General features: G+C 42.5%; 1 protein-coding gene across 2 annotated transcripts in view; it reads left to right on the top strand.

The window, feature by feature from the left end:
• Window positions 1-12,932, top strand: part of adgrg2a (adhesion G protein-coupled receptor G2a) — a 58,383-nt gene that overhangs the window by 28,178 nt on the left and 17,273 nt on the right. The window contains exons 3-15 of one of the 2 annotated variants that reach the window (XM_076290055.1): window positions 701-1,300; window positions 2,245-2,286; window positions 4,400-4,444; window positions 7,075-7,143; window positions 7,851-8,438; window positions 8,733-8,780; window positions 8,893-8,966; window positions 9,255-9,281; window positions 9,373-9,410; window positions 9,875-10,005; window positions 10,264-10,381; window positions 10,693-10,757; window positions 11,210-11,257. In XM_076290055.1, coding sequence (XP_076146170.1) covers window positions 701-1,300; window positions 2,245-2,286; window positions 4,400-4,444; window positions 7,075-7,143; window positions 7,851-8,438; window positions 8,733-8,780; window positions 8,893-8,966; window positions 9,255-9,281; window positions 9,373-9,410; window positions 9,875-10,005; window positions 10,264-10,381; window positions 10,693-10,757; window positions 11,210-11,257 — 1,893 coding nt within the window. The remainder of the gene's footprint in view (window positions 1-700; window positions 1,301-2,244; window positions 2,287-4,399; window positions 4,445-7,074; window positions 7,144-7,850; window positions 8,439-8,732; window positions 8,781-8,892; window positions 8,967-9,254; window positions 9,282-9,372; window positions 9,411-9,874; window positions 10,006-10,263; window positions 10,382-10,692; window positions 10,758-11,209; window positions 11,258-12,932) is intronic. The other variant, XM_076290057.1, reaches the window with a different exon arrangement.

Here is a 12,932-nt window from a genome sequence, read left to right as displayed (position 1 = left end):
CAACAATGTAACAAGAAAACAAGTAGCCTATGCGTGCCTGCGTGCGTATTCTCTCCTACTCAAACATGTGTGCGCGTTAATTTTGATAAGTGTTCACTAACTTTACTTAATAGAAAATTGTAAATAGCCTGATGGCATGCAACTAATGGGATACTGTGCATAGTTGGAAAGGTATGGTAGGCCAATATGGTGTGAATATACACACACACAAGGGAAATTTTCTCTCGTTGTTGAGTGATGGTACGCACAGCGCCTGCTGGTGGCAAGTGGTTGAACTGACTGACGCAGTGGCTATGACTTCTAAGAATAGAAACAGCTGCCTGTAAATCAATTATTTGCTTTGAAGTTCCAAGTTAAGCTGCCAATTAACGATGGGACCTGGTTCTACAAGAAGTATGAAGGAAGTGTGACAGATATCATGCATGTGTGTCTCACATACTCACTGTGTTGGGTCACAAAGTCACAGTGTTGGGTCACATACTCACTGTGCTGTTTCACTGTGTTGGGTCACATACTCACTGTGTTGGGTCACATACTCACTGTGTTGGGTCACATACTCACTGTGCTGTTTCACTGTGTTGGGTCACAAACTCACTGTGTTATTTCACATACTCACTGTGTTGGGTCACAAAGTCACAGTGTTGGGTCACATACTCACTGTGTTGTTTCTGCCCTGGCTATTCTTACCCACACTTCCTAGCTCATGGGTACTTCATGTATGACTCCAAGGCTGTTCTGGGCGACTGCCAAGACTACTGGACCTTCCGGGACCGCGAGCGCATCCCTCTGCTCTTCCAGGTGACGGTGTGCGTGGACGTGCGCGTGGTCTCGCCGGGCCCCTGGCTGGCGTTCTCCTACAGCTCCCCCCGCGCGCCGCGCTACGACCTGGCACTGGAGGGCGACGCGGGCTCGCTGCACGCCTGGCTCCTGGGCGTCCGCCACCGCTTCCCCGTGCGCCTGGAGCCCCACGCCTGGCACCGCCTCTGCCTGCGCCGCGACTCGCTCCGCAACACCTTCAGCCTCGAGGTGGACGGCAGGAGCGACGCACAGCACCAGCGCACCGTCATCGCCCGACTCATCCCCCCCAACGGGGAGCTGACGCTGGGCTGCCGGCCGTGGGATGCCCAACCTGGGTCCGCCGCCGACTCCCGGGGGAAGGTGGAGCTCTACCTGTTCCGCATGTGGGAGGACGTGGAGCAGCACCAGGCCTGCGAGGACGGCTCAGTGGCCGGATGGGAGTCGCGGATGTGGGCCGTCACTCACCCCAGGGCCCAAGTCCGGGATGACCAGCTGTATTGTGGTAAGATGAATCAGCATGTGACATGACTTAGACAGACAGACAGACAGACAGACAGACACACAAACACACAGACAGACAGACAGACACACAGACAGTACTTTATTGCTCACCAAAGGGACATTTACTTAACTTCATTTAGAGGTAGAGGTACCGTAATTTACCAACTGTTAGCCGCGGCTTATACATTGATTTTGCAAAATTTCTTCAGCTATGAGGTTACAGTTTTTCTCAATTGTTTACGCACATTTTCTGAAAGAAAGTAACACACGGGGGCAGTTAATATGGTATTAATATGGTTTAGTTTCTTTTAACTTGCATAAAACATTGTCCTGTGGCTTATACACAAGGCAGCTAATAAACAGGAAATGACTGTAGCCTGTTGACCTGGAACGGCCAACCTGCTCCAAACACACACGCAGTCAACACTTAGTCCCCACATAGTCCCATTCAAATGTGCTGGTGAGGAAGTGTCGCTGTCTGCCATGCACACTGCTTTTAAGTAAAGCTTCTTTGGAAAGTTACAGAGGACTTCCCTCCCCCCCTGGTGTTAAAAGAAAACATGCTTGTCTTTGTGAGTTTTGTTTTATCATGAAAAGAGTTTATGTAAAAGATTTAATTTACTCTGTTTTCCAAAAGTTGATGTAAGTTTGTTTATGTTTATTTATATTTATATCCTCATTATTGAACACACATCAGTTAAAACCTCTCCTACCAGGGCTACATCAGTAAGAACAGTAACTGACCATGAACGGGGGGGGGGGGGGGGGTGCTATAGTGCATGTATTATACTTCTCAGTATTTCTGTTCTGTAGAAAACCTTAGAAAAGGATGGCCTTTTATTCTCCTTCAGTTTGAAAAAGACCAAATCTTTTTCAAATGTGCATGACTTTGGCTTTGGGTGTGTAGCTGCATGCTGTCTTCTCACTGTCGCATTGATCTCTCAGGCAAGACCAGGAGGAAACGGAGCAGTGATGACAGTTCAAGTGGTACGTTTTCTGGTGGTGGTGGTGTGTCCTTACCTGTTCCTCTGAAGTCTTGATTTATCAATGCTTCTCAACGTGTGTGTCAAAGACATGAAGATAGCATTCAAATCAAGAGACACCCCTCTGCCTGTGCTCTGGCCCTCTGGGCTAACAAACTTGTGTAATGCTATTTGTGTAATTATTGTGTAATGCTATTTGTGTAATTATTGTGTAATGCTATTTGTGTAATTATTGTGTAATGCTATTTGGAGATGTGCTTTCCCAGTCTTTGCTTGACGTGCTATGAACAAAGCATTATAAATACATTTACAAAGGGTTATAAACCAATCATAAATCCTCATAGTTATTGGCACACATAGTTATATATCTAAATGTCAATAATTATGGAGCTTTATAAATGGTTTATAACACTTTATGAATGTATTTCTAATACTTTATGAACAGGGGTGAAGTGGTAAAATAAGAGGTGGGTAAACTATGGATTCTGTGACATGGTAAGGACTCAGAGGTATCAGATTTTTAAAAGGCATGTTTGATGATGGTGGAGGTTATTGTCCAATGTTTATAACAATATCAGTGGTATTAAATTATTCCTAAAGTGTTGATAAGTGTACATATTGTGAATATGGATAATACAATTTCTTTTAGGAGGTGGATAAACTCTACTTCAACTTCACCTGTCTAGTTTTGGCCAAAACCAACCAGACATGCAACTTTGCGGCCACATGGCCTTTATCAGAGTATGAATACTTTATTCATCCTGAGGGTCACAACAGCACCATACAAATGCACGCACATGCACACACACACACACACACACACACACAAAAAGAATCAACCAAAAAAATGTCACATCAGTTTGACAAAGAGAGGAGGAGCTGTGGAGTTTGTGCCAGATAATGAGAAAATAAACTCAACAAAAGAGTACCATGGAGTGTGCAAACTTTTTTTGTTCAGCAAAACAAATATAATTGAAAAAAATATAATTGAAATGAACATTTCATTTGCCATTTCATTTCATGCCATATCACATCAACTTGTTAGCACATTTGTTTTGATCTGCAATATAAGCAGTCTTTGATAGTGCAGTCTTTATGGGAGAAGATATAAATGAATTGTGTTCAATATCAGTGATAAATACAGACATCTCATCGCCCTTGAGCTCTTCTCAGATCGCGGTACCTGGAACTGGCCTCCCCCCTGCTTAACTGTGATTTCTCTGCAAGGCCAGCTTTGGGAGTTGGTGCATACATTATGTCTGCCTCTCAGTATTGCTGTTATGAAAAGTGTATGCTTATACTTTAAGGGTGGGTTTTATTTCCCATTAAAGTTCGAAAGAGACCACATCTTTTTCAAACGAGCATGCCTTTTTCTATCCTTATATTGCTAGAATTGATTTGGGTGTGATTTGGGTGTGTAGATTCATGCTGTCCTCCTCCTCCGCATCGCACTGATTTCATAGGCAGTTCATCAAATGGATGCAACAGTAATGGCCAGAGTAATGTCCATAACCCCAATTGTGCTAGTGAGTATCCTCTGCTGATGGTGGGTGTGGTGTGCAGGACGTTGTGCTAGTGAGTATCCTCTGCTGATGGTGGGTGAGTGTGGGGCTGTGAGCACTGTCTGTCCGCTGCTGACCCAACAACAACAACAACAACAACAACAACAAGGACAACAACGACAACAACATATTACATTTATATAGCGCTTTTCTCAACACTCAAAGCGCTTCACATGGAAAGGGGGACCTCACTAACCACCAGCAATGTGTAGCACCCACCTGGGTGATGCACGGCAGCCATTAAGCGCCAGAACGCTCACCACACACCAGCTTGAGGTGGAGAGTGAGGGAGTGAATGAGCCAATTACAGTGTGGGGATGATTAGACACAAACATACACACTGTACTGATCCGGAAAGCAAACAGGCAACATACTAATAACTAACATACAGTATACTGTTCACACAACATGAAGGAATGTGCGTGGCAAAATTAAAGTTAGCACTCTACATCAAGAGACCCGCTGGTGCCACAGCAGCACAGCGAAAACAAATGATTGTTGTCACTTGAATATTCTCAAATGCGTTCTCTCATATACTTCCTCATTCTATTCCAGCTACAGGCTCTCCAGGCGGCAGAGAATTAATTGTCTCCACAGCTGGTAAGTGCAGCCTGCCACTCTGAGCAAAAGCCCTTTTCTCACTCCTCACCTCATACTACTCTCTTACTCAGTGGGCTCTTATAAAGGGACCCCCATCCCCAGATGGTCTACATTTAAGGTATTTGGCAGCAAACATATATATATATATATATATAAGAAAAGAAAAAAAGTAGGGCTGTCAAAATAACTGATTCATTTCGATTAATTAATTTGAGAAAAAATAACTGATTAAAAAAAATAACGCAGATTAATCGATTCCGTATGACCTTTGACCCCGAGCCGTTGTAGTCAGTAACCATTAGACTGTAAAAAGAAGGAGAGAGTAAATGTGCTGCCTAGATCATTGATTGGAACATTTACTTTTAAAAAATGGCCTGATGGTGTTGATTAAAATAAAGTCCTCTGCAATGTCTGCAGCAAGGAATTTGCATATCACCGGAGTTCATCAACTCTGAAGTCGCACATCAATGCAAAGAAATAGTGTTGACATTGAGGGGAGTGTTAATTTATTTTCATTGTGTCCCCTAGGTTATATCTGTGGCCTGAAATACCTTGTATATGAAAAAAAAACTTAGGTCATATCATAGATTATTATGGCCATTATTAAAATAATAATAAAAGAGTTTTTGAACTTTAATGTCACTAATGCTGATTATTCAATTATTCATTTGAATTTAAATATTTAAAATACTTTCACAGCAAATATTATATATGCGATTAATTTAGATTAATTAATCACAGAGTATGTCATTAATTAGATTTTTTTTTTAATCGATTGACAGCCCTAAAAAAAAGAAAAAAAAATATAAGAAAAAACAGGTCACACTTTACTTGGATAATCCGCCCACAGACTGTTCAACAAACCACAAACTAATAACATCTATCTGTTGACACTGTTAACCACGATTTATGGTTATGGTTAAGGTTAAGGTTAAGGGTTGAATTTTTATTAAAGGGAATGTTCAGTAATTGTTTAACAACTTGACTGAACTTGACCCCTAACCTGTTAAAGGTGCAGTCAGGGAATGCGCAGGAAGTCACATTTGTTTGTGCTTATGTTCATATTTAGATTTATTAGCAGACGCTTTTGTGCAAAAAATAAAATGTACCCCAGAGAGGTGTCTCACTCCTACCTCCAGTATTCCCAGAGAGGTGTCTCACCCCTACCTCCAGTATTCCCAGAGAGGTGTCTCACTCCTACCTCCAGTATTCCCAGAGAGGTGTCTCACCCCTACCTCCAGTATTCCCAGAGAGGTGTCTCACTCCTACCTCCAGTATTCCCAGAGAGGTGTCTCACCCCTACCTTCAGTATTCCCAGAGAGGTGTCTCACCCCTACCTCCAGTATTCCCAGAGAAGTTACACGCAGGGTTTTGTTTTTGTTTGGAGAACAGGCTACCCCCTTTGTTTCTTGTTTTTTTCAGAGCCTGGCCTGCAGACTCATGGGAAGGGCAGCTAGCGGTCGTGAAGAGATGATTGCTGAATGTGACACAAAATGTTATGAGCTTGAAATTGCGCAAAATCCCTGACGGCCCTTTTAAGCCACCATTGTTTTTAACTTACTTATTTGACAGCGAACATATAAAAAAAACAGAATATTAACAACAATTAATTATGCATAATGCAACAAAATATTGAAATGTAAAAAAAAATAGGATAACCTGCTTACCAATCCAGTAGGCTACAGTACCACCTGCTGAGTGTGTTTGAGCCTTCATGGGGCAGCCGTGGCCTACTGGTTGGCGCTTCGGTCTTGTAACCGGAGGGTTGCCGGTACGAACCCCGACCAGTAGGAACGGCTGAAGTGCCCTTGAGCACCTATCGGCTCCCACACACAGCTGCGTGCTTCGCGTTGCTGGAGACGCATCCCATTCACTTTACATGGGCTCACGTGATCCGTTGCCGAACTGAATTGTGGGTCCGTCGCGTCGCGTTTCTCCCGCCGCTCGCGTTGAGGAGTTCAGCTGTTGCTGCACCGACAGACGGCACCGGCCAATCAAGCCAATCTACGGACGGCACTAACCAATCACATTATGGTTTTACTTCAAGTCATTTGCATAGCTACCGTCGGGAACACCCACTTGCGTGTATGTGTCACTTAATATCCATTTCTATACAAACCAAGACAGCGGACTCCTATAGAAACGCAACCACCCACACCATAGCTGTATCTAAATTAGCTATGTACCAAAAATGACATTTTACCGTGACTCGAAGAGCTGTAAACAGTGTTGTAAGGCTGCGTGTACACAACCGCTTGGAGCTCCAGTGGAATTTTAATTTCACAACGAGAATTCTCGGTCTAACCGTCCATGTGCCGTTGAAACGGTGTAAATAGGCGACCCATCAGGCCAGCACTATAACTCCGAGCGTGGTAAACAAAATCGGATATTTCAGGCAGTAAATGCTCCCGTTAAGAACCAAACCAGATTTTGTTCAAATCTACACACCTATGGCTACTGAAAAATGTAAGGTTCATTTAGTAAATGTTATTTTGAAGTGTTAAAAAACATTGTTGTTTTAGAATTTCTGAACAAAAGTGGTGATAATTGGGGGTGTTACGATACACACTTCTAAGCATTAACGCGCACACTGCTTCTTCCTGGTGCTCGCTCTGCTCCGCCCTTCTCAGCCCCAGGCCAGCTCCTCAGCACCTTGGTCTCCCTCCTCTCCAGCAAGCTGACCCCCACCCAGCCGACAGGTCAGAGATGCTGGTGGCCACAGGGCTGTTAAACTTCGAGTTCAAGTTCAAGTTCAAGATTTATTTAATACTCTTATGGCAGCTGTACCAGGAGAAGCATTCTACACCGTGAGCTATAGAGTAAAATAATTAAGTAGGTTAATAATAATAATAATAATAAGAAGAAGAAGAAGAAGAAGAAGAAGAATAAATACATTTTACATTCACAGGGAATCTCAAAACACCATTAAAACAGTAAAAAAAGATTATATGAATTCAAATACATGCCGTTTAGGATAGATACAATTAAAGATATTTCAAACTACTTTAATGTCCCATTTTGAAGATGATTGAGGGTGATTTATGCTAAAGGGAATTAAAACAGTATTGCTTTATAGTAGTTCAGTTCAAGCAGAAGCTAAAGCTCTTGTTAAGAAGTGCTGATTGATTTCACAGTTAATCTTTACATCATTTTTAGAGGTATATCAAAAACAAACAAAAAATGCCATGATGTGGAAATTCTCCTTATTCTGAAATCTGCATTTAGTGCCACATGTTTAATATAATTTGATGTGTTTATGTTTATGTATGTGTTATGTTTATGTAATTATATGCTGTTGTTACATTTAGGACTTTTGTATAAGTTGGCTTAGTCATGGTCCCCTATGTAACCTGCATGATAATAAACCCTTTTTTGATTCCGAATCTGATTCTGATTCTGATTTCAGTGCTTCCGGCCAGCACTTCCTATGTGTCAACAACCACATCTCCACCCTTAACCACACCCACAGGAACTACACCACCTCCCCAGACCACACTAACAACCAATGCCAGAGCTATATCTACTGTGGCGCCAACTGCCAAAGCGATCACAGCAAGTACTGTGGCAGCGACCTCGGTATGGGAAAAAACAACGCTGCCACCCACCACCGGCCAAGGAACACAACAACCTCCCGTGGGTCCAGGAAGCACATCAACCTCGTCTCAGCAAACCCATCCATCAACACTTCCACCCTCCTCAACATCAACCTCCTCTCCCACGATGACCTTTGACCCTGAGAAAGCAACAACTATGGCATCCACAACCAGGCTCGTCACAGACCCCACATCCAAGCCTACAGAGAGCACCCAAAGCCCCTCAGTGTCCACTTACCCTCCTGTAATGGCCACATCCAAGCCCACACAGATCACAACAATGACTGCTCTACTGGCTGGCACGTCCAGTTCATCTCGAACAAACTCAGCTGTCACACCCACGACCAGGACACAGCTGGCCAATCACAGCACGGCAGCTCAGTGGACAACTCCTGATAGAGGTAAGTGCCATGGACCACTCCTGATAGAGGTCAGTGCCATGATGGTTTGTGTCAAAAAACGGGATAATTGACTGCTTTGCTTCCCACAGTATGGCTGTGCAGAGCACACTAGCTGTTACTGGCACACAATAATGTATATCAGGACTATTATAGGACTGTTTAAATGTATATCAGGACTTTTATAGGACTGTTTAAATGTATATCAGGACTATTATAGGACTGTTTAAATGTATATCAGGACTGTAAGACCTCTGTGCAGCATGTTCTGTAATCTACACAATCTCTGTTCATCAGGACAGGTTGTGATGCAGTGCAACTTCTCTCAGTTCTGTTCAAACACAAGTAAGTCTTTCATGGCACGGAATAGTCTGTCCACTTCATTCGGGAGCTACATTTTAGTCCAGTGGTCAGTATGACAGATGACATGACTGTCCTGAGTTTTGTTTCCTAATAGCATCCCATTACTGGATGATGATCAGTGTAACTGTGCAGGGACAAGCAAAGACGGAAGCAGATCTTAAAGCCTGGGTATGTCACTGACTATTGAGTCTGTCCCATGTCATGCAAAAGATGTCATGTGGGGTCAGACTGGTTTACGAATGACACTATGCTACAAAACTGGCAATTATCTCTTTCCAAAAAAAACATTTTACTGCTTTGATTCATTGGTAATAAAAGCAAAATAAACATCAAAGTCAAAAGCATGAACATAAAAGAACTTGGAAAAATAGATGTTTGTCTTGTGTTTAATGGGCTCTGTGTAAATATGTCTACTGAACTTGTTTCTCCTCTTCTCGCTCCCTGTTGTTTTGTCAGCTTCATAAGTCAGTCAGCCATGTTGAGGTAAGCGCGATCCCACACTCATCAAGGCACTGTGTGCTGTTAATATTGCTTCCTTCAGAACAAGCTAAACAATCCATTCTTAATCTTCCAGACCACAGAAATAAACTGTACAGACAAGACCAATATAACGTAAGTCTTCTAACAGCCTATGATTTACATTGCTTTATTGTAACTTTGAGTTGAGAACAAATGATTAAAATCTGGTGCCTGTTAGATAATCCTGATAATCCTAGTGAAATGATCGTGAATGCTGCTCTATTGATGATGTTTTGCTTTTCTTTTGTTCTCTCTATTTTGGGTTCTTTGGTTAGATATTCAGGCCACTGGTAGCGCATATTGTGCCATGAAGGTGAACCTTTACGAATCCAACAGCGTACAAGCGGCACATTTGCGACTGCCACAAGCCAACTATGCATTGTAGTTGAATCTCCTGTCATGCTGTGTAATGGGAAACAGACTTAGTCTTGGTCGGTCACTGTAGAAAATCCCCCACCTGTAGCATGAGGAACTTACTGTAATGTGTATGTCTAAAATTGATTAAATATGACCCGTCATATCTCATGGCCCAATCTCTGCTGCCCCCTTTTGTTTAGGAAGACTAACTGCACTGTGCAGCTGGGGCTCAGTGAGCCTGTGGGCCCATGTGGTCTGAAGCAGCAGCTACAGGACGCAGCCAATAACGAGGGCATCCAGGCTACCATCCACGGCAATGTGGAGAGAGTTGGTAAGTGACCAGTTAGTTCGGTCTTTTTACCAGCAGAAAAATCAAAATGGCAAGTTTTAGTGTCCAGAAAATAACTTTTAGAAACCTCCTATAGTTATGTAGCTATATAAATATGAGAGACCTGGTTGCTGATTCATAAAGTAAAATTCAATCTATCCATTAGGAAGATGTAGTGATTTGTGAATCAGACGCCTGGTCCCAAACAGGTGAATCAAGGTGGGTAGGAGTAAATTCAGTTTTGGATCCATTGCGTTGTAGGTAAAGGCCTCTGTGTTGATGAAGATATGCTGCCCTCTGGAGGAGAGTTTGTGAGGTGCACCTACCCTGAGCCCTATGCTGGCATGTGCACCTCTACCCAGGCTGTCAACGTCACATGGTGTGTACTCTCTGTACATTGGTTTTGGTTATGTGTCGTATGGGGAACTGCTATGATTGTGTGCACATCTGAGAATGATTTAAATCTATCCAATAATGGCTTCCCAGAGTGTTTGCTATTTAGAATATTCTATGCTCATCGTATGCTTGTTTAATCTTATTAATCATAATAAATGAGTGAACTGTTGAAGAGTCCCTGTGAACACTTACACATAAAGTCTTTGGTGGACATCACATTTGAAATCAGAAATGTATTCTATTTATTATTCATATAATTAATTCTAAACATGTAAACATATTTGTTCCCCTCAGCTCTGTCATGGACTCTGAGTACGTCCCTGCCACCTCCTCTGACCCTGAGCAAGACTCCTGCCCAAGTGAGTATGACTGACCATCAGCTCCCATCTCAGCATGAAACACCCTGCAGCACATTTCTACTCTGTGAAATATCCTCCATTTTAGTCCTTCAGTGGGCTTACTGTACAGTGTATTTGAAATATGTTTGTGTAGTGTTTGTGCAGCTACATATGCAACCTCACACCAACTGGTCTATATGTCATTATCCATATCACACCAACTGGTCTCCATATCACACCAACTGGTCTCCATGCCAACTGGTCTATGTCATTATCCATATCACACCAACTGGTCTATGCCATTATCCATATCACACCAACTGGTCTCTATATCACACCAACTGGTCTATGCCATTATCTATATCTGTCACTTATCCATGCTGTATCCTTTCACTGACCCCTGTCTGTAATTCAGAGATGTAGTTTTGTTTGTTTGTTTATTTGTTTGTTTGTTTTGTTTGCTTGCTCTGCAGTTGAACAACAAGATAGGTGTAACTGTGAATCCTTCTGCAATGATACAGGTGAGTTCCCCAGTTACATTTCACAGCTAGAGTCAACCTCATTAGGTCAATCTTAAAATACGTCAGAAGCAGTGGCGATTGCTGCTCTTTAGAACAGGGGAAGCTCTGATAAAAAATGGTAAATTATTAAATTAATATTATTAAGGTGCTATATTGTTCTTTGAGGGCAAAAAGTATCCCAAACAGTAGGCTATAGAGTTGGCATGGCAGACATGGCATGTAGCCTGCTACCTAATTTAGCCTAAATACACAACTGGAACAAAAGCAAGTCACAAACTCTGTAACTCCACATTACGGTTTTATTTACAGTATGCTATTTACAAAGACAAATAGAAACCGACTGTATTGCTCCCAAATTATGAGAATTTGAGCTGTAACTTGCCTTGTCTCTCGGCTTCACCTGCCAACACTAACGTTAACGCATCCCTGCCTTGAACTTGAACCACTTCCTGTCAGATCGCGACATATGCTGTCAATCAAAAAGAGTCCAGCCTCTATAACGGTTCCTCCAATCATCATACAGAAGCTCGGCGTCCGGGCCATCCCACTGTCCCATTCACTCCCAGAGACGCCGGGCTTCCCTGGAAATGACGATTTTGTGGCGCTTGTCCAATAAACGTGTAGCTTTTCTGCACTGAGATCAGCCCACTCTGTAGTGCCATTGAAAGCCAGTGAAGCCGAGCGTCTATGGGTTTTTTGCATGTAGCAAATGCAAATTGCATGTAGATCGTGTTGTTACAGCAATGTATTACGGGTGCGAAATCACGATAAATGACCGGCAAAACCTTATTGCTGAACAAACTAGCCATGAAGTTGAACATTTTTTCAGCATGTTCTAGTTGGAATAGTAGGCTAGAAGCTAATGTAATAGTGTTATTTGATGCGATTTTCCGTGATATTTTAGAGGAGGCTGAGCTTCCCCTGTAGTCTTAGAGCAATCGCCTCTGGAGCTGTATTGTCAAGATGTTTGCCTCTATCTGTAGCCTGACGAGCCAGACAGACAAAATGTAGGGTCTGGGGACTCACCATTCGCAGTGCTTGAGGGGCAGGATGATCGGTTGTCTTTCAAATTCCCTCTGCACGCAATAAGATAGCGTTACAAAACACCCATGTGTTTTCCCACCAGCGGAGCTAGTTGGCTAGTTCAAACTTTTGCCAACTTAAAAAAAGCTTACAGTTTTTTCTGATTGCTTAAGCACATTTTTTGTAACTATGGCTTTTTTTGCAAAACTCTACACACAAATGGCAAAACCTCTCACCCAATCAGCAAAACAGTGTAGTTTTCTTGCAAAAGCTAACACACCTTGCTTAACTCTTCACACCTTCGTAAAAATTATGTTTTCGTATCAAACAGTAAACACAAGCCATCACAATAGTAAGCCCACAATGTGCCAACTACACACTGATGGTCTAAATAAAAAACACATCTGGCTTTTGCTTTCTCTGTGCACAAGGTAGACTATGTCAGTTTGAGGTCATACTTTGTCTTAGTTCTGTAAACATACAGGGATCCAAACTTCAAGTATTGGTGTTTATTTACACACATCAAAACAAACACAAGTGTATTTTTCCAAGTCAAAACACAAAATAGCAATTTCACTGAGACAAAACAAATCAGTCTACATCGGTCGTCTCTCTCAAAATTCCGTCTACATCACATGCAATGTCCTAGTCC

The sequence above is a fragment of the Alosa pseudoharengus genome, unplaced genomic scaffold, assembly GCF_046254945.1.
Source record: "Alosa pseudoharengus isolate Yale_2024_CS ecotype anadromous, Long Island Sound unplaced genomic scaffold, YU_APseudo_1.1 YU_APseudo_1.1_scf_18, whole genome shotgun sequence".
Taxonomy (NCBI): Eukaryota; Metazoa; Chordata; class Actinopteri; order Clupeiformes; family Clupeidae; genus Alosa; species Alosa pseudoharengus.
Note: the sequence above shows the minus strand (reverse complement) of the source record. Positions and strands in the feature narration are given on the sequence as shown.